This window comes from Synchiropus splendidus, chromosome 1 (genome assembly GCF_027744825.2).
Source record: "Synchiropus splendidus isolate RoL2022-P1 chromosome 1, RoL_Sspl_1.0, whole genome shotgun sequence".
NCBI lineage: Eukaryota > Metazoa > Chordata > Actinopteri > Syngnathiformes > Callionymidae > Synchiropus > Synchiropus splendidus.
This window is the reverse complement of record NC_071334.1, coordinates 50,495,631-50,516,133: the sequence shown is the minus strand read 5'-3', so window position 1 is coordinate 50,516,133 and position 20,503 is coordinate 50,495,631. Positions and strand designations below refer to the sequence as shown.

The 20,503-nt window shown below is 41.9% G+C and overlaps 1 protein-coding gene across 2 annotated transcripts; it reads right to left on the bottom strand.

The window, feature by feature from the left end:
* Positions 1–4,870: 4,870 nt before the first annotated feature.
* ptger2a (prostaglandin E receptor 2a (subtype EP2)) lies at positions 4,871–18,746 on the bottom strand. 2 transcript variants are annotated; one of them, XM_053887739.1, is made up of 3 exons: positions 18,610–18,746; positions 16,705–17,632; positions 4,871–7,870 (listed from the first exon to the last, which is right to left on the bottom strand). In XM_053887739.1, exons 2-3 carry the CDS (start codon positions 17,530–17,532, stop codon positions 7,580–7,582), a joined length of 1,119 nt encoding a protein of 372 aa, XP_053743714.1. In that variant the 5' UTR covers positions 17,533–17,632; positions 18,610–18,746; the 3' UTR covers positions 4,871–7,579. The 2 variants fall into 2 exon arrangements, with proteins under 2 accessions (XP_053743714.1, XP_053743721.1); XM_053887746.1 differs by having other exon boundaries at positions 16,705–17,629; positions 18,610–18,743.
* Positions 18,747–20,503: the final 1,757 nt, after the last annotated feature.

Here is a 20,503-nt window from a genome sequence, read left to right as displayed (position 1 = left end):
CGCCATGGGAGTGAGGAAGGGTTGTCCACATCTCTCCAAACCACTTAAACAGAAACTCCACATGACTCATACAAACTAGTGAGAACCTCAGCACAACCCCTGCTCTTGGTGGCCACTTGAGTTATTATTAATGTTCATTTACATGATGTCTGGCCCAATCGATGCTGCCCCCACACTGACTGGGATCTCTGGGATCTAAACAGGAAGTGTCCGAGTGGATACACCAGGGTGCGTATTCCGAACTCTGACCGCTGTGCGATCATGTTCTGCAAACACACTGAAATTTGTGGTTTGTCCATCGAAAACAACACAGACAAGATCAGTCTGTTTGAAAGAGCAAAGATGGCGCTTGCATAACAAAAATACTGGGGTTTTCATAGGACATATGCGTGACCAGAAATTGGGCTCTCTGAGAATGTTTATAGAGGGAACATATTCTGCTGCGCCAGGAGACAGAAGACCGGCAATGGTTATGAAAGTGAACGGAAGAGTTGTTAGACCACATCCCCAGCGATGTGGGGATGAGGTCTAATATCAAGACTGGATTTTAAAGGCTTGATATGACATTTTTGAAGGTGAAGCGCTGCCCTGCATTAATCACAGTGGAATGAGACTGTAGTGAGGGAGGAAACAAGTTGAAGAGCAATCTCCTGTGTTGTGTTGACCTGAGCCCTCGCACTGACCTGCGCTTTGCCGCCCTCATTACTGCGCCACATACAGCAACATCCTCCTTCAATTCCAAGTGGAGGCCAGTCATCATGTTTTGGTGAACTGAGCTCGGCAGAGAGACCGTCAGAATCCCGCGGCTGATAAATAATCCCACATTTTTAAACACCAGTTCTGGTGAGAATAAGTCAGAAATGCTCGCAGTGCGGCTGTTTGATCGTGGGTTCTGAAAAATGATGTAACCTAGATTCAACAATGATGAGTGAACTACCTTAACTGTGTCTTTGATCTACCATCCAAAACAAATAAGAATAAATTGAAGCTGTTAATATGAGTTCAGGATATGGATAGTTGGGGCTCCATCCTAAATTCACTCCACAGTGATGCAGGAGTCAGTTATTTGAGTTCATGTTCATCCTGTCGCTCTTTAATTTGCACTTCTATTTTGGCTTTGTTCATAACAACTGACAGCTTTATTCATTTTATCCAGCCATCCATGAGCAGCCACTCACACCCAGAATTCAGAGAGACTATGTTTTGCCCGAGGAAAAAATTCAAGATGTCCCAAGCTAGATTTGATAATAAAGGTATTAACTAGAAATTCAAATGTACAACTGAAGTTTCCAAAAACCTGTCTAACCAGGTTGAAAATGGAGAAATGCTGCTCCCATTCACTTGAGTGAAGCCTGTTACATTGTCTTCTGTGGCCAGTGAATACAAAGGTACATTTATTGAATAGAGGCATGTTAGTTAAAAAAAAAAAAAAAAAATGTTTTTCATCTGAATGAACCAATGCTTTTTTCGATCTCTTTGTCAGTTGGGACAGTCGGCTACTATTGAAGTATTGAATTTTCTTTTTCTTTTGATCTCATGAAAAGTGATCCAAAAAGACTCCGTATTTCGGTGGTTATCACCTGTTGAAAAATAAAAATAAAAATAAAAATAAAAATTTAATAGGAATTTTTCTGAATATTTCGGCCTCTGGCAGATGTAGTCCCTCATTCAGTCCCTCTTGAAGTAGCCTGGCATAACGGCTGATAATGTGACTCATCTGAAGAAGTTGCCAGATTGGCTCCTGCTGCCAGCAGTTTCACCGCATCAGCAAATTTGGCTTTCGACTTCAACCAACGGGGCACTGGAAGACTAATTTCCTGTCTTTGCAACAATGCTAAAAGTATGTCACTGGGCTCCAACAGGCTCTTGCCATTGGCTGCCTTAACAAACAATCCCAGGCAGGTCTGCACAAGTTTGATTCAGGTGATGGATGATACAGAACTTAATGGCTTTGTGCTCTTAAGACACAATATTTGTGTGGACTCAACGCCTTCTTTGATAAAACATTTTAATCATGACTAGTCTGCATTGTCCCATGTTTCATTACTGCTTGTTTTACATTTTGTTTTTTTTTTCTTTTACAAATTTTAGACCTGATGAATTGGGTGGATGACCACGGGTTGGTAGCTTCAATCCTTGGAAGGATGGACGATCAGGCAGGACGTCGACTCTCTGCTGCAGACAGAAAACAGTCAGGACTCTGGAGATGAGGGTGGACGACTGACATACCGCTGGCTGGCTCAGATCACAAGCCACGCAATAATCCAAAATGAAATTGGGCGTGCGATGTGAATGCTAATAGGTGCTGGCATTTGCTTCACATCAGCAGGGCAACACTGAGCTGAGGAGGACCAGAGGATGTGGCCTGAGAAATGCGAGGAGAGAAGAAAACATTGATTTGATTGATGCACATTTCAAACTTGCAGAAGTGGCAGATTACTTTGGCTGAAAGGTGATTTATCCGCCCTGACGAAGAGCTGGAGAGGAACCAGTGTAATTGGCTAAAACCGAGCGAGTGGACGGTTGCCAGTCGCATCAGCATGTTTTCCGCTCACTTCAAAAGCAGCAGCCGTCTTCAGGGAGAGTGACGCTCGCTATTCGTGATGAAGATCAAGTGTGATAATAAGCAGCGATAATCTGAGTCACACCTTTAAACGTTAACACATTTTTAACCTGAGGTTACTGCCTTCCTCAAACAGGCTGGATTTGCCTCATTCGGGACTCCAGTCTTCTGGAAAACATCACTCTTAAGAGTTTCAAATTACCAGTCAACATCCCTCATTTATGTTATTAGGTCATTTTCAGTCCCTCCAGCAGTTTGCAGACTTTTTTCACGATAAAAAAAAAGGATATAACAAGTATGTCTTGTTTATGGTGATGTTCCGTGAGTGGTTTCCGGGATGACAACGTGTAGTTAGCGCTTGTTGTTTAGTTACGAGGCTCCTCACAAGGGCGGAGCCTGACGGAGGTTTGAGTCTGAGAGGTGAAGGTGGGGAATGTTTGTGTGTGTGTGAGCAGCCAATCACAACAGTAGCTGCTGATCTGTTCCACAGGGTCGGGATGTAGAGGGTCAGAAATATCCTGGAGAGAGATGGATCTGGGGGTCAGCCATGTTTGTTTATGTCCACCCCATATAGTGTTCAGGTGACGCTGCACTAGTCACTTTCACTTTTTACTAACGTCTACTCTACATTTCAGTCATGGGAATTTGGACGTTTATGAATGGATTCAGAATCGTTCACGTCCGAATTACATCCCTTGGTGGCAATAATTTTGGGCAAATGTCATGAGTGTTTCTCATCGCACATGACTTCATCTCAACAAGGAGGGAGGGAATATGATGACTCAAGCGAGGAGTGGAATTGGCGAGAAAGTTGAGGTGAGAGGACAAAATTGCTGTACCTCGCAGAACCCGCGGGAATTGGTTGGAATTTTGTTAATAGTTGCGATCTCCACATCGCCGCCTCCTGGAGGGACTGGTCAAAGTCATAATGGACCTGGAGTGGCACAATATACAAGTCAGATTTGTCTCTCAAATATGTGCTATACTGTGGACGAATGTTCTTTTACAGGATGATCGACAGTTGCGTGTGGCTTCCTGAACCATACACAAGTTTCATTGAAGTCCAAATCTTCACTGGCCCGTTACTCATATTCTTTCAGGCTTTTCTTCAATATACACAAAATTGCAAAGCGCTCAGTGACTTTCAGCACCTCGAGCCTTGTCATCCTCTGTAGTCACACCTATCCCCTATCATTATCCATGGCTGTTCTTCCATTTCAAACATGGTCCAACATGCTCCCTGTCTCTTCTCTCTATGTCTCCAAACCATCTGAATAAGGCCTCTAGAACTTTGCCTCCATGAACACCCCTCTTATCTATTCATCTCTCATCTTGTCCTTTCTTAGTCACTCCCAACGAAAACCTGCACATCTTCAATTGCGCCCTACAAGTCATTTTATGTGGCCTGCAAGAACTGCGATGTGCAGTACATCACCAAAAACACAAAAAATCTCCATGATCTATGAGAGGAAAAGCTACAGTCAGACAGCAAGATGACTATCCTTCTCCTCCCGCATGAGGAAATTGTTTTCAGTGTGTAGTTTCACACGCTTTCCTCCAGTAGTTTAGCTTTCCTCCCACAGTCAGAAGACACACTGGAGAGAGGTAAACTGGAGAGTGTTAAGAATTTGTTTGACTAGTTCCATATGTGCCCTCCACCATCCTCTGCAGCTGGTATATGCTCAATAGACGGCGAGTGAAACAATGAAAGTCAATGTAAACACTAAGTGAGTCAGTGTTTGGAGAAAAAGAAACTAAAGGATCATTTTATGCTTCTAGCACCTGACACTTACACAACACGCACAAAGGCAAAACTGCTGTAGAAGGAAGGCGAGACTCAAAAAAGGAGAAATGAAAGAGGCAAGTTTGCTTCCTGGCGGTTGGAAAAGCGCAGTTGATTTTGTCACTGAATGATGTTATGATGTGATGATGGAGCGCAGACTTCCGTTCAGATTGATCTTTCAAGGTCGATGTACATGGACCACACGTGGGTGGCCGAGACACATGTGGAGACCATTCTACAGCTGAGTGTGAGTGTGTGTAACTGGTTCAGCTCTACCTGTGATGACGAATTCTTGGGATTTTGTGGGAACATTTTTGACAGTCCTGAGAAGGTTAAACCTCAGTTTGAAGATGGAAATATTAAATTAACTTGGTCATTATAACTGGGTTTAAGTTTGGCTATGGTTAGCTATTTGTTTTGGATGGTGAGGATTAGGGTGGGGAAAGGGTTATGGCAATGAGAGGTCCCAACAAAGACACAGGTACATGTGTGTTTGTGTTATGTATGCACTAGTCTGAAGCAACTTTTTGCAGGATGAGATGTTTATTTCCACAACCTTAAAAATGTGCGCGCACACACACACATGCACATGAGTGCAGCTCCCTTACAGTACTTTTGAATTCCACAGAAGTTGCCAGCATTCTGTTTTGACATTACATTTAAGAGCTGTCAGTCACATGTTCTAGCGGAACAGACACTTGAATAATCACACAGACCATCCACAGGAAGTGGCTAAGATGACGTGATGAATTCAGAACAATCAGACACTGCGGTCAACACACACTCACACACACTCACACACACTCACACGCACCGGCACAAGCTGCGTTATAGCTTATTCTGTTTGCCAGACACTTGAGACTCGCCTATTCTTGATTACTTTTAAAGGAAGAAATACTGAAAAGGTTATGGCAACAATTACCACAGTATTCCCCCTGGGGTTGTGTAACATTCTACAAAGAATGCTGTTTATTGAGGCTGCTGCTTTTAATACTGGCTCGTCGTCGAGTATTCTTTTCTCAAGTCCAGCACCACATTGAACTTCAGGGCCAGAAATCACAGCTACTGCTCTGGTTTCTTTGTAATAAAGGACCAGAATTGAAAACAGTTGAAAGTTTCAACAAAGGACTTGAGGGACTGCAAATGTGGGGGCACGTTTTAGTGCAGGGGGGTGAAGCAGCAGTCTCCACAGGACTGGTGAGAAGATACTTCGAGGCCATCTGGGTGTTTGGAAGGCAAACAGATTGGGAATCTTACACAACATACACCTACAAATTAAACACATACATGTTTAATGATCTGTTTATGAGGTTTCTTGGGATATTTGTCAATCACTGAAATGTAACCGCTAGTAATGGTGGAACAAAATAGTAACCTCACAAAAAGATACAAAATACCCCCAGATTCTGATTCTGATTCTGATTCAAAATAAAAGATTGTTTAATAATAATAATAATAATAATAATAATCAAACACAGACAACAAATCTGACAGATGATGCGAAGATATGAATTATGTTTTGGCAAATCTTCTTGCTATATGTTTGTAAACTGAAGTTAAACACTAGATAGATAATTGTCAGTTTGGGCAAATAATACATTTCCAAAAAATGTCTATAAAATCTGGCTTAAATTCACAGGAAATCTGCAACTTTTATTTAGTTTGATTCGTGGACTTACTAAAGGCAGCGACATAGGTGCTTCAGGGCTCCAGAACAATGCAGCCAGACAAGTATATCACTAAAAACCGACATCTGATAAGAACTGTGTTAGGAGAGACTGAGTGAAACAAGAAGAAAACAAACGGCTGTTCAGAGAGTTGTGACTCATCATTATAACGCCTAAAAAGCTAACTGCAGCGCAAGTCTCCGACCAAGAACCGGAAGAAAATTTATTGAAAGAAACTATCATAGTGAAAATAGTTTTGGCTAAATCAATGGAGCGGTGTTAAAAAAAGCAAATAAAGGATGAGATGCAAAAATATATTTCTATTTGTCTCTTCGTATTTTTTATTTTTCCGAAATGTTGTTGCACAACTATCAATTATGCACATATGATTCAGACTGCTGACATTGAGAATCGTCAGTCGTGTTTGTTTTGTTTGCTAGCGGCAACGTTCGGGAATTGACACATTTGCGGGAATTCACTCAGGTCTCAAATGTCTGCAGTACGATGAGGTCATCTGCCAACATGGTTGCAATGGTTTCCAGCAGGACCTTGAATTTCAGGCAGCTGTGATCCCCAGAACAATGGCGCTAATCAAGCTGCTAAGTGGGAAAAGGAAAGTGAGACGATCTGTTCTTTTTCCAAATAAACCCAGCCGTGTATTAAAACAACAGAGGAATCAGACATGAATGACAGAGCAAGCCTCCACTGGGACCTTCTTTTTCAGAGCATTACACTTCTTTTGAAGTCGTGGCTCTGTGCAACACCATGCAGACTGGAGTTCAATGTAATGCAGATGAGAAACAATGGTTAGAAATTGTGCTCCTTCAACGGAAAGTGGAATCGAATGCATGCTTTCTGTGCTTAGATTAACAGTTCAAATAATGGAAATATCTGAAACCCATGCGACCAAAGCCAAAGATCATGTTAATATTCATAATCCCGGGTTGATTCTTTGAAATGCTTTTGTCCCCTCTGGACGTTTGTCTTCTGACCTCCGTGGGCAGACTGTGGACGGAGGTAAGACAGATCTTCAGAGGTCAGAAGTTAAGCAGGTCAGAGGTGATGACTGGCCAAATGAAGTTCCATCATCACGACTGTCAATATTCAACACACGCAGAAAGATTCCTTCCATGTTTTCAGCAGGCCATTACTTTGGCTAATGGAGAGAATTATTATGCAGAAATCTGTCAGATGTCCTCGTGATCACGATCAGTATCATCACTTACAAGCATTAAGCCGATTTAATAGTCGTTTCCTTTAAATAATGACTTTAAATAAACTCCCATAAGCGAGTTTCATACTTGACTGACAAACATGAGCAGCATAAATAGTACGCCACAATAATAGATGCGTCAAACATGCACATCCTGGAAGGGATGGTTCAGTCTGTGACTTCAACTCGTCGCGCAGCTGGAGGTGATAAGATAAAAAGGGTCATCACCCAAACAGAGATAGCAAAACTGGCGAGTGAATTGCTGCGGCCCTTGTGTAACCACAGAAGAGCGTGCTCACTGTGAGTCCTGCAATAAATAGAGAGGGCTACTGCAGCTGCTGCTGCTGCTTTGGTCATAGATCCTGCGCAGGAGGACATTTCTCCAAGTAGTCCAGCGTCGGGTGAGACAGCTCTAGGTTCGGGTCTGGATCTTTGGTCACTGACGCATTGAATATGGACCCTCTGGAGATATGTTTAGGTACTCGGCAGACGGAGGCCCAGAAGAAGTGCATCACGCCGGGGGAGAGCAGGATGAACACCCACGGGTCGATGATGGAGTTCACAGAAATGAAGCGTAGGGCGATCAGATCCAGAGGGTGGGACTCGGAGTAGTTTTTGACAAAGGAGTTGATGTAGACACGGATCTGGGAGAGGACAGGCAGAAGAAGAGAGAGTCAGTTTCGCTGCCAGACAACTGTTATCATTGCTCGACTGCAGAGTTCACATCCTGGATCACATCCTGGTCACACAGCCCAAACCAAATGGCAGCAGGAGCTGCAGCACATGCTGCCCAGGAGCAGCTTGACAGATGACGGCGAGCAGTGGAAGCCGTCCTGGCTTTTATTTGTCTGTCAGTCAAAAGCCAAACAGGTCTGGCAAACTTGTGCCACATCTTACATTGATCAGTTATCAACCTTTAGTTTGCATGTCACAGGCAATCTACAAACAGATTCTGCTCCTCTAATCTTGTGTTTAAACTTAGTTAGTCAAAATAATTCCCTAATTTACCATGGTCTCCTGCACTCGACTATTTCATTCATCTTAATAACAGAACCAGCCTCTGCTGCCAATATTTTGAAGGAAAGAAAATGAAGTTTTTTTTTCCAAAATAAGCAGTTCACAGAAAAAATTCTCCACTTGAAGCTCTGGATATGAGCTGCAGGACAGACGACTCCAGATGTAATTTAATTATTTATTTATTTTTTTGAAGATAAACATTTGTCCTCTCAGCTCACAGAAGGATATTTTTCCTCAGGAGAAGAAGCAGTAAGGCTTGTGAGAACTGTGCTTTGGTACAATCCATGGAAGCCATGACTCGTCCACATGTTCAGTAAAAACTCTGCTGCTTGATTCTCCCGAGGTCACCGGGACACAATGGGCAGCAAAATGAAAATGGCCTCACAATAATACTTGACTCAAGCGATTTTATTTTCCTGCCAGTTTTATTGGTGAGGTGAAGCCAATGAGCAAACGCAGGCCACTTGTTTGAGCGCTGCTGTGATGGGCTTGTGAGAGCCCAAATATGTCATTGGTCAGCCCCGTGTTCCTCTGCACTTTGGGATGAGTTTCCCAATGTGAACTACACAACACTGAGGGGTGAGAGAAAGTTTGTTTTGAGAACCTGGGAGTGAGACTCAAAAACGAGCCGGTCATTTGAAGCACGCTTTCAAAGGAACCTTCCCTCAGACACAGTCCCTGCAGGAAACCCCATCCCATCCAAGCAAAACTGATGAAAAAGTTTGGAGGTTGAGGTTGAAAAATGTTTTTTATAAGTTGGTCGTGAGTCAGTAATGTCAAGTCCCGCAACTCATTCAGATGTGAGGTAAATTAATTACCCGAGATCCGCACCTAAATATATGAATATCTCAAATATTTGTGTTTGTAATTCAGACTTCCCTGTGAGAGTTGTACATGTATTGCTGGAATGAAAGTGTTAAAGTTGCAAATCCTCAATGGGTTGCATGAAAAACACAATAAACGTCGACTGTTAGTCAAGCCCTTTGTTTTGTCTTGCCACAATGAGTGAGCAGTGAAATCCACACGCAGGAGTGATTCTCTATTTTCTCCTCCCGTGGCAGAGACAGGAAGTGTGAAAAAAGTTCACGTGAAAGATCTGGAAGAACCTTCAAACACGCACTTGGCAATGTCTTCTGATGAAGAAAAGAAGCGGACATCTGCATCTTGTGAAGAAATCATTGTCAGTGACTTATATTAGTGATCACAGAACAGACAGTCAACACATCCGAACCATGACTGAGAAATATGGTTGTCCATCCTTCACCCCAAAAGTAAAGACAAGATAGAATATGATGGCTGTCATGCGTCGCCTGTTATGCTTTGTTCGTCAGGGGTAGTTTTGAACACTTATTTCCTGTGCCATTTTGGTGTGGTTAGTGTGATCTTCCTGTGTCTAACCGTGTAGTCGAATCCTGTCTTGTCAAGTCATCGCTTCGTCGTGCCCCATCAAGTCTCCACATCAGGTCAAGTAACCCTCTAGTCGAGTCCAATCTAGTCACCATCAAGTCAAGTCTTTTCAACACTTAGTGTGTTCCCGTTTTCTCCCCACCTTCCTTTTGTATTGTAAAAAGTGACAATGTAGCTAGGTGAATAGGCCTATGCACATACTGTAAATGCAGTTTACAAGACACATGTATACAAAGACACACACATCCAGACTGGGCCCGATGTAGTAGTGACTCAAGTGACAAGATGGAAATCATATGAATTTGCTGGCGCATTAGTTACATTTCTCCACTGTGTATGGCAATGTGGACAAAATTTCACCCAAAACCTTCTCTTAAATCTGACACTATGGCATACGAGGACTAAAGCTGTTGGACCTCCAGTACACTTCAATGACAAATCTACACAATGAGCATAAACTCTGGGCCATGACAGAAAGACTTGAAAAATATATGACCTTTGCAACTTGTCAGACACTCCGTCTAGAACGTTAGATTTAATGCATCACACGATATCAAGAAGGCCGTGTTTAAACCCAAAAGTAGAGACATTGTAGGACCATAACAGAGACCAGGAGAGCAATGAGTACCATGAAACACTCTTACAGGGTTGGTGAAACAGTGTCCTGACTTTCAGAGGCCACCAGATGGCGCTCATGGTTTAGAAATGAAGTGAGATTCCATCGAATTAGTCCTAACATTTTACGGCAGACACCTGGTGGCCTCTGAAAATCACCACACTGTGTCATGAAACCTCGTGGACCCATCTCTAACAACGCCGATGCAACGCCATCATTGTTGTTGACTGAGAGATGAGTATCTGTAAAGGTATTGTAATACACCATGACAACACCTGGTGATGTCATAATATAATGTAACTTAGATAAATGGATTTACTGCCATCCCAAAATGTGGATCACATAGGTTTGTGGGTGCAACCTTTCGAAAAAGCAATGTCAAAGTGCACTATTTCAATGAAAAAGTGTGTTATTTCAAATCTGCAACTATATTTCCCACGTTCGTCCATTGGTGCTGAAGTGAATGAAATATAGCTGCGTGTGGCGTCTGCATGCTCTGTGACATCCTGACCTCAGACTGAGGTATCGTATTGCTCTACAAAGAATGTTTATAAAAGTCTACATCAATTATTCATGAGAGAATGTGCACGGCCCAGTGCAGACAACTATTTTTTATCCAAGAGCAGTGACAAAACCGCTATATAAATGTTATAAAGTCTCCATCAGACATCGTGACACACCTCAAACATTACTTAGAATAAAGAGAGAAATCTGGCACAATGTTGACTTGAGTGACTTGGGATAGTTTTGCGCCTGTGCCTTGAGGTATGACAAATAAAGTACTATCGTAACATCGTCCCATTGAGTTTGAAATCTGTTTTTAGTACCAAAACATGTTGCATTTCCTCTCCTGCCTGGCTGCTGTTCAGCACTGAAACACACATGTTACAAATTATGATTTGGCAGCAGACGAAAGCAAATGTAAAGAGGCTGGTTCACAAACCACCAACACAGGCCCAGAAGTGCTGCTGAACACGGACCATGGAATTCCTGCTGATGTTTACTTTAGAAGCAATTCCTTCCCCTTATAGGTTTACAGCAGAGTCCAGTTGTTTTACTTTGCTCTGGGTTATTTATTTAGTTTCTGTTGTTGTGTATTTCAGATCTCACTTTTTCAGGGAGACAAATCACAAGGTATTTTGGGATCAGGAGGGCAGATATTCACCCTCCTCTCTGCCTTATTACTCGCTTCGATTAATGTACTTAAGGTTTTCTGTCCTGCTGGTCCGCAAATGGAAATGTCTGGCATCGAGGTAATGTGGCCATTCAGTGGAAATATGAGATGAGTGAGTAATGTGATGGTTCGATAGTTGACCTCTCATGGTCATTTAAAGTCTAATCGATCACCGGGAGGAAGAACTAATGCTCTAACATTTGCCTGCAGTGCCAGGCCTTTTCTCTTAATTTGTTACATAATTCTGTTTGAGCCTTTCACTGGCCGTCTTAGTTTGACAACTCTCTCCACAGTCATCTGTTTTATCCCCTTGACCGAGGAGAGCGTGCAGAAAGCCGATCCTAGCGTCCTTCACTGTGGCTGCTCACTTGCTGACACTGCTGCCGTCACTACGGTTGAGTAAGAGTCTATGTGAGTGGCTGTCATACCAGTGAGGGACACACACGGCACAGACGTCATCTCCACGCCCGTTCTATAGACTAACTACAGATACACATGGAACGAAAGCATTCAGTGCTGGAACTAAGGACTATTTCAATAGTAGTCAATAGTCCTGTCAACTGACTAAACTGTGTAGGATGTGTACAGGTCAGTTATTATAGAACGGGAAAATACATCTAAATTGTCGAAACACTAGTTATGTGTCAAAAAGGAACTGATCTGGTGATTTAACTGTCTTTTAGAGTGATATTGAAAATTTGATAAAATTATAGTAAAATGTGCATGAGCCCCGCCCATCAAAAACGCTTCCTTTTCACAGGAGCGTGAAAACCGGCCACGCCCACTCTGCTGTGATTGGTCAGGAGGAACCCATCAGCCTGCCTCTGCTGACAGCTCCGGTCAAACAAGAGCGTCTCACTACACCAGAGGTGGACAATTGAATTTCCTAGGGCCACATTAGAAACTGTAACGGTTGTGAGGGGCCATCATCAAAAGGAAGACAACGATGACTACAAAACACGATGGAAAAATATATACATAAGTATCAAGGGCAAAATGAACCTAAGACGATGAAATGCAAGTAAGGATATTAAGAAGTGTAAATATGGCATGAAATCTATTGAAATATTTCATTTTATATGCACTTAATTTTAATATAAATCAACTATGGACTAGACGTTCAAGATAAAAAGGCAACTTGTGTCAAAATGTATTTTCAGTATTACCTCAACGTATTTTGGGGAACAAGAAAAAAAGAAAAATTTACTGCTGATGTGGTGGTGACTAAAAGAGAAAAAGGGCAGAAAAATTATGACATATTAGTTATAGTTATACGGGGCCGCATATGGCCACCGGGCCACACTTTGCCAAGGTCTGCACTACACACTTAAATACCATAATAAACTCCACACTTGGGAGGTAAAATCCCTTGCAGTCAAAGACCCACTTCTGTACTCTGTGCGAGCTTGCCGTGAAAATAGACTGCGCTGCTGCTTTAGTGGACCGGAGGACAGTGATGTCAGCGGACTCGAAGAGCAACATAAAAGTCTGCCTTTGCGTTTAATACTGGTAAAATGACAGCGACTTGGCTGGGTTCTGTCTCGCACTCTCGCACTTCTCTCACTAACTCCTCCTACAGAGTGAGGTTTTCATACGCACACATCACGTGTTAATGACGGTCGTAGAATGTGGTTTGATAGTTTGTCGTCCCTCAGCAGTTGCCGACTAATAGTCGATAATAGTCGAGTAAGTCAGCTAGTCATTGCAGCTAAAACAATTTAGCATATTTAAAAAGCACTAAAGCATACGCCGTCATGCTGCACGTGTACAAAATTCACTTGCAATTGGTGAGATAATAGTCTGTACATGTCGGGATTAAATCTGCAACTTCTAAAACCTTGCCAGTGAGCAATTAATATTTGCACATATTGTAATCATGTGCTTTTTACAAATAAAATCCTGAAAGAAACCTCATAATGACTGAATGTCTGTGGTTCGTGGAGTTCAAGTCGCGCATTCCGGTCAGACATATGAAGATGGTTGGGATTAGAGACAGATTTACTTCCCATGATTAAAAACATTTTTTTATGGTCACGTTTTAACGTTTTTATTTTTTATTACGGGGGTTGGGATGTATAAGTTTTAAAAAATCCTGGTGGAAACCCTGAACTGTAGTAAATAAATAATATTTTTGGTGCAGCACTCGTGTCTGTTTGGCCCACGCACATTTTAAATGCCACTCTGGCATTTATATCAAAAGTAAAATGAGCTGGCTTTTAGAAGTGGCAATTAAACACTATGTGTAATATTTTGGTTTGTGTATTTCCCCATCTACATCAGCAACATGCGCAAAAGTCTGAATTGCACTCGATGTCACAGCTCCAACATGATCAGTGGACATCTGAGAGGCTGCACTTCACGAAGCATTTAAAGAACTTGCCATTGAGAGACTGTGCCTGTCTGCACTTCATGTTATAGGACCTCTTACTTCTATTTATTTCCACGGCAACATCACAGACAGATGTTGTAACAGTGGTTCACGAGAATCCTGTCGTCTTCTACTGATGGCTCCACCGCTTTGACCCACGCAATGATCAATCTATGACCATAATGATCTCCAGAATCTCCACTTCAGAGGTCAACTGCTCAATGTAAATCAATGTAGCTGTCAATGTTTAAGGTGGTCGATTGATTCTATCTTCCTGACATGAAATAATGAATTCAAATGAACAGTGTAAAGGTCCCACCTCAGCAACACGACAATACTTTCTGTGCTGGAGTTATATACGATTGGAATGACAAGATTATTCAAAGGACACGCGGCTCAGACTTGAATACTTTAGGACAAAGGTTCTTAACCTTTTTGATCTCAGGCCCCACCTTTTACAGAACAAATGGGTCAGGGGCCCATTCGAGGAATAGAACTGATTCAGTACTGTCATGAATGATTTATGATTTCAGAGTTACTGATATCAATTGTGTTCAATAACCACACAGGTAAATGGCATGTAAATGGTTGGTATGGTTAAGAATCACGCCTTTAGGACCTTGTTTTTCAACCTGTTTTAAGCCACAGCACACTTGGTTCATTGAAAAAGGCTCACCACCAAGCTCCAGGAAGCTCGACCAATGTGCTTAGTGGGAAGTCCTGTAGAAAATCTCTTTGTGGGTACTGACGCTCAGCTATTTTGGCATGTGATCTGCAGAAACTAATTTGTTTAAAAATGTCTCCAGAAAGGCGTGGACTATAGGGCAAAAATATGTCAGGATTTATTCATTTAAAATGCAATTTTTTTAAATTCACGTTTTTATCACAATATCTTTTCTGCGTGATTTTATTCTAGGGAAATTTCCAGACAAATCTTTGCCTCAGCTTCATAGCAACAGTGACTCACACATTTTGTAGCGCATTCATTGGTTCGCAGTTGTGCGTTTGACCTGCCTCCTCTCTGTGAGTGGAAAGACGAGAGCTGCGCAGACCACTGTGCGCTGCGAGTGATGGTGAGTCAACACATCAGCATAGATCTAGAGTGTATAGAAAGAATGTGACTGAATCCATGTGATCTGCGTTGGTACATCGGCAACATGTTCTAATTGTTTATGATTTAATGTCATCATATTGCTCACTTCTATCTCCTGACAAATGATGTGAAACTATATCATTACCTACAGCACACCTGACAGTTGCAAGCCGGTTGAGAAACACGGCTTTACGACAGTCATCATGAAGAAGGCGAACTCGCATTCTTTAATGCAAACAATTTGTTAAATATCATTAGAACCTTGAAGTCACCATGAATATGACGCTTGCTGAAATGCCATTCAACTCACTATCTTTTAATCCATCTCTTTAGTCCACCCACCTTTTAAACTAGTGACTGAATAATGCTTCAATAAATTAATGTCTCTGAACAAAACCAAAAAAACAACAACAAACCTGTATATAGCAGCATAAGAAAAATATCAAAGATAACACAGTGCACGTTTATTTCATCAGACTACTAGTAACCAAGGTTAAGGGACTAGGAAGTTGAACAGCAGTCACTGATGCAAGCAAAATAATGAATTCAGCTCACTAATCTTCGAAACGTGTTCTTGTTTTAAACATAGCCTTGTTGCCACCAAGTGCTTCTTTACTTAGTCGTAAAACATCCTCAAACCCCAACTGTTTATTCATCCTGCCATTTGTCTCCTAAACACTGAATGCTGTATTTCACGAACTCTTATTCAGGTTTTTATTGCCGGAACTTAGTTTCCCTCTTAAATGGTATCTCCTGTCCATGTCCCAAAGAAAACGAGTCCAGTGGGATAAATGTTTGTCTAATATCCCAAAGGCACTTGCAGAACTGTATTTTGCTCCTTCATACATAAAATGGATTAGCGGTCGAGCTACTGTGAAGCACAAGCAGAAACAGAGGCAAAAAACAAGGTAAACTACGCAGCTTTTTTTTTAAATTTTACACTGATACGATACTGATACTTCTTTCATGCACCAAGTCATTTTCTTAAGATGAATTTTGGACAACCATTTGCACACAAAACCATTATGTACAGTACATATTTGGATTAGATTCGATTTTGTCAGTGTTTTTGTTGATTCAGGGGCTTTGATAAAAAGCGTCTGAAAAATAAAAATAATTTAATCTTCATGTTAATTTTGGCATTTCTATTGCCATGCTTTACTTCACTGACAATAAAAATTATATCACAGCAGTATCCCTAAATTGTCATTCACGGATAATTACTCTTTTTTTTAACCAAGCCTTATACTTTCATCAGTACTATTGTTTCAGTGACATACCATCCTAAAGAAAAGTTTCTATATAAATTAGCTGTACATATACAATGCACATCCACCTCCTGGTGCACTCATTGACTATTAGGCATCCCATGTTTATGAAATAATAGTAAAGTAAGTTATAAGATTTAAGAAAAACAATGCTGTACCTTTATCGTTTGGAGTTAGATATTGGTGTTTGTTTACACCCCATTTGATTTTTGCTTCCCTAAATTGAAACCAAAAGCCAAAACCACTTGGGCCAACAACGGTTACTTCATGAAACCATCGTTCTCTGAAGTGTACAAAGGCCTCTGGAGCAGTGTTTTCCAACCTTTTTCAAGCAACGGCAAACTAGGTTCATTGAAAAAAATCCCAAGGCTCACCACCAAAGCAGGCATGTCAATTGTGACCATTGCTCACTGTGTGCAAAGCCCTGTAGAGGTCTCATTTTTGGTTCTGGGGAGAATATCCAATTGTGAAGCCTCACAAAGGCTGGGCACACTAAAGAAAACATATTATCTGATCAAGTGTTATCACTTCTTACCACAAGAGGCAGCGTGCAGATGATAAAGATGATGGTCATGAAGACCAGGAGGATTAGATGATCAACCTCCTGGGCGATGGACGCAGTGCGGAGGGTGTTGCTGCATCTGGAGTGTCCCATGACCGACCCTCCATTTCTTTTTCGCCGTTGGTACATCCTGAAGAGCTGACACATCACAAAACCGTTGCAGGCCACAGTGGCCAGCACCAAAACCAGCATTATGGTGGCGTAGAGATTGGCGTATACTCGATCCTCACTTTGTTCCGGGTTCATGTCTATGAAGCACCATGTGCCAGGGCAGTATTGGACGTAGATGCCAAATCCAGTGAAAGGCAGGAGACAAAAAAAAGCGCATAACAAAAACACAACTGGAATCGTGACGTAGGCACATTTATGGGTGACGTAGCGGCTGTACAAGTAGGGGTAACCAATGGCAGAGCACCTCTCCAGTGCCATGGTGAAGAGCAGCGACAGGGTGGCCAAGCTGAAGAAAGTCATACAGACTCCAAAGTACATGCACACTTCATTATGTTCTAATGACGACAGCCCCACCAAAGTGGTGTTCCGTGCGTACGACAGCTGCACAAGTGGACTGACCAGACAGGTTCCAGCCAGGTCTGTGATCACCAGCACGGTGATGAGCACGTGGAACAACGAACGCTGTCGATTGACCTTTGCTTTGGCTTCTCTTCGCCGTCGGATTTCCAGGATGACTAGCGCAGCCACGTTGCCAAAGATGCCAGCACCAAACATGATGGCACTTATGACGGGGCTGGTCCGCGGGTCGATGTGCTCTTTGTCGTGACATAGGCTGTAGTTCATATTCATGGAAGAAAATAACTTCAGTTGATTCGAAGGTGTCAGCTTTCGGGGGAAAGTCAAAAAATATTTCTGGGCTGGTTGTCTTCTGCCATCCTGGTCAGCACTGCTGAATTAAAAAAAATAAATAAATAAATAGAACAATTGAAATTATATATTAGACCAATTTAAACAACTGTTCACAGTGATGAAGAAACACAAACATGTAACTATTATTATCCCACTGTTCTCTTCTGAGCTCAGTGGCATATTTATATATATATATATATAACATAAAATATTGGCATATTTAATAAAGTCATTATACAGTTTTGTGGCTGGCTTTATTGTTATCTCTTTTGACAGCTGGACGTTACTTCCTCATAAGAGAAAAATGGAGTTTCAAGTGTAATAACTGTAACAAACTGTAATAAAGTGTAATGTTTCCATTGGTTTTGGAGACACTGAAACTTCCTCTTTCCAACACAGATGAACTACTTGAAAGTCACCCGTAATACCTCAACATGTTACCTCAACATAAGGGAATACGCGCACACGAATATTCTTATACAGCGAAGTAAACATTTGTCACTTTCACTATTTCCGACTGTGGAGTTCTATTAGCTTTCTCTTCCCGCTGTTTCCCCCCGGTGGAGGAATCTTTGCTCGCAGCTATTCAATAACCCACGCGATTTCCTGACAGATGTGTCCAGGTGTAACTGACAGACCACGCGCTCCACTCTCCGCTTTTATGAATCCATGTTGAATAAAACACAATGACTGAATATTTAGACCCAAAAAAAGACAGCTACTTACATGTGTTTTTCAGCACCAATGGTTCATGTCATTACGCTAAGATGTTTTGAAACGCAGTTTGAATTGTTTTCAAGAAGAAGAAAAAAAGCTGCAGTACTTCATCGTCTAACTAATGCTAAAAAAATGTAACTATACTTCTTCCGCCAACAGTTCACTGAACCAATACAGTCGACTAACTCGTGATAAAACTTTTGATTCACAAACAAATAAACTTTTGACAAGAACAAGGATGAGAAAACCGGCGCGTGCGGTGTTATTACGGTAAAGCGCATCCAAATATGTCGCTCTCACCGTGAGTTGCCGCTGGTCGTTGAATGGTGAGTTTCCGACGTATAAGGCCAAATGTAGCATCGAAGTGAGGGTATAAAAGGGGTAGAACGTGGCTCCGGTTGAGTCCGGAGGGCGAGGCGACGCGGCAGATGAGACAGACCTGAATGAACCGGGGTATGGGGGACTGCTCCTGTGACGTCACGCGGGCCGTGCACACCCATCTTCGCGGACATGCTGGAGCTTATCCAGTGCCAACCGGCAAGTTCGCCTCGAGCCGCCTCATGACGTCACAGCAAATGATCATGAGGAACACGCTCTTCAACTCGTTTCAAGGAGGCAACTCACCTTCTCACCACTTAATTCTATCTAAACGTAATGAAAAATTCTTTTAGTATAATAAGTCTGTTTATGACAAGTTGCTATGAAAGTTTCTTTACAGTGCTGGTTCAAGCAAATTTCATTTTATTAGTTAAGCACTATCCAGCGGTCATTTGACTTTTCGTGTCACTGACTAACTTGAATGGTTCATGAGTTTATATCTGTATAATAATAATATAATAATAGCGCTTGATGCCTCACATATACAACCGATGTTGTTAAAAATTTTGTCACCAGTTTGTGAGTTGTATTGTGAGTGGTTGAGTCCACCTGGGTTTGACAAACAAAGCTGAGCTTTCCTTTTAGATGTGTTCAGGGAGCTTTCAAGAGTGAGACCCGCCACACATTAAACGATGGCACCCTTGGTTCAGGGATATTATAAGATTGCTCTCTTCCCTCATTAATATTTTTTTTTCTATCCAAATAGTGTACAAACAGCCGAAGACAGCAAGGTAGAAACTTCATCTTTTACTTGTGCGAATGAATACATCATGCTTTTGTGAGTAACCTGCGATGACACTTTGCTAATTTTGAGTTGCTCATAGTGTTTATGGAGGATCCGCTCTGTGATGGATGGTGACCTGAACAAGGCCTCTGTCTTCTGACCTGGCACAGTATGGTTCTCTACTGGTTCCATTGAAATATAGCACATTACACAATGGCTAGATTTGGATCACCATGAGCAACATATACAACACTAGGGTGATACTGTGAGGTAGATGTGACTTTAAACTGGAGTGCCATCCTCCTCTAAACACTCTTCTCTTATAAACAAAGGTCTGTCCACCGTGGACCGGACTGCAGAATCCTCCCAAAAATAGCATGAAAAGAAGGAAGACGTGTGTAACTGGATATGCAAGTCCTGTGTGTCTTTGTGGTCCGCATGCGTGGGGAGTGGACTGGGTTTTCCACCGCTGACAGTTCACCCTTAATTCCCACTGGATCTGACATATTTGTTCTCTTACACGTGCAGTTCCCGTAAGCACTGGCATCACAATTATAACAACAGTTCCGAGACCACGGCCATTAGTGTTTTCCTGATGGTTGCTGATGATTTTGTAAATCACATCACATCAATAAAATTACATTCAAAACGGCTCAATTCAACATATTGTCCACACCCTTGAGTGAATTTGGGTTGAATCTAAAATGGCCCAGTGAAAGCTCCAGCCCATTTAGTAATACTTAGCAGTGTCATTATGGCATCACAAATGTCTTTCAGCACTTTTCTACTGTGTATTTACTTGTTTTTTGTCCGTTCACTCTCTGTTAGTGTCACTTTATATATCAGATGACCAGTTTTAGCCACTCTTTTTTTACTGTTGCTCAGTTACCCTCCTCATATTTACCAGTGGCAGACTATAACCATGATATTTGCTCCCCAATATGAAACCTGATCGCGCATGGTTTGATGGGTCGATCGCTCTTGATATTAACGGAACCGCTGACAGTAAGCAGAGTGCACATAATTACACCGCATCCCACATGTTATTCTAAGAGACAATCAAGCGTATATTTACAACAAAAATCCAAGTTG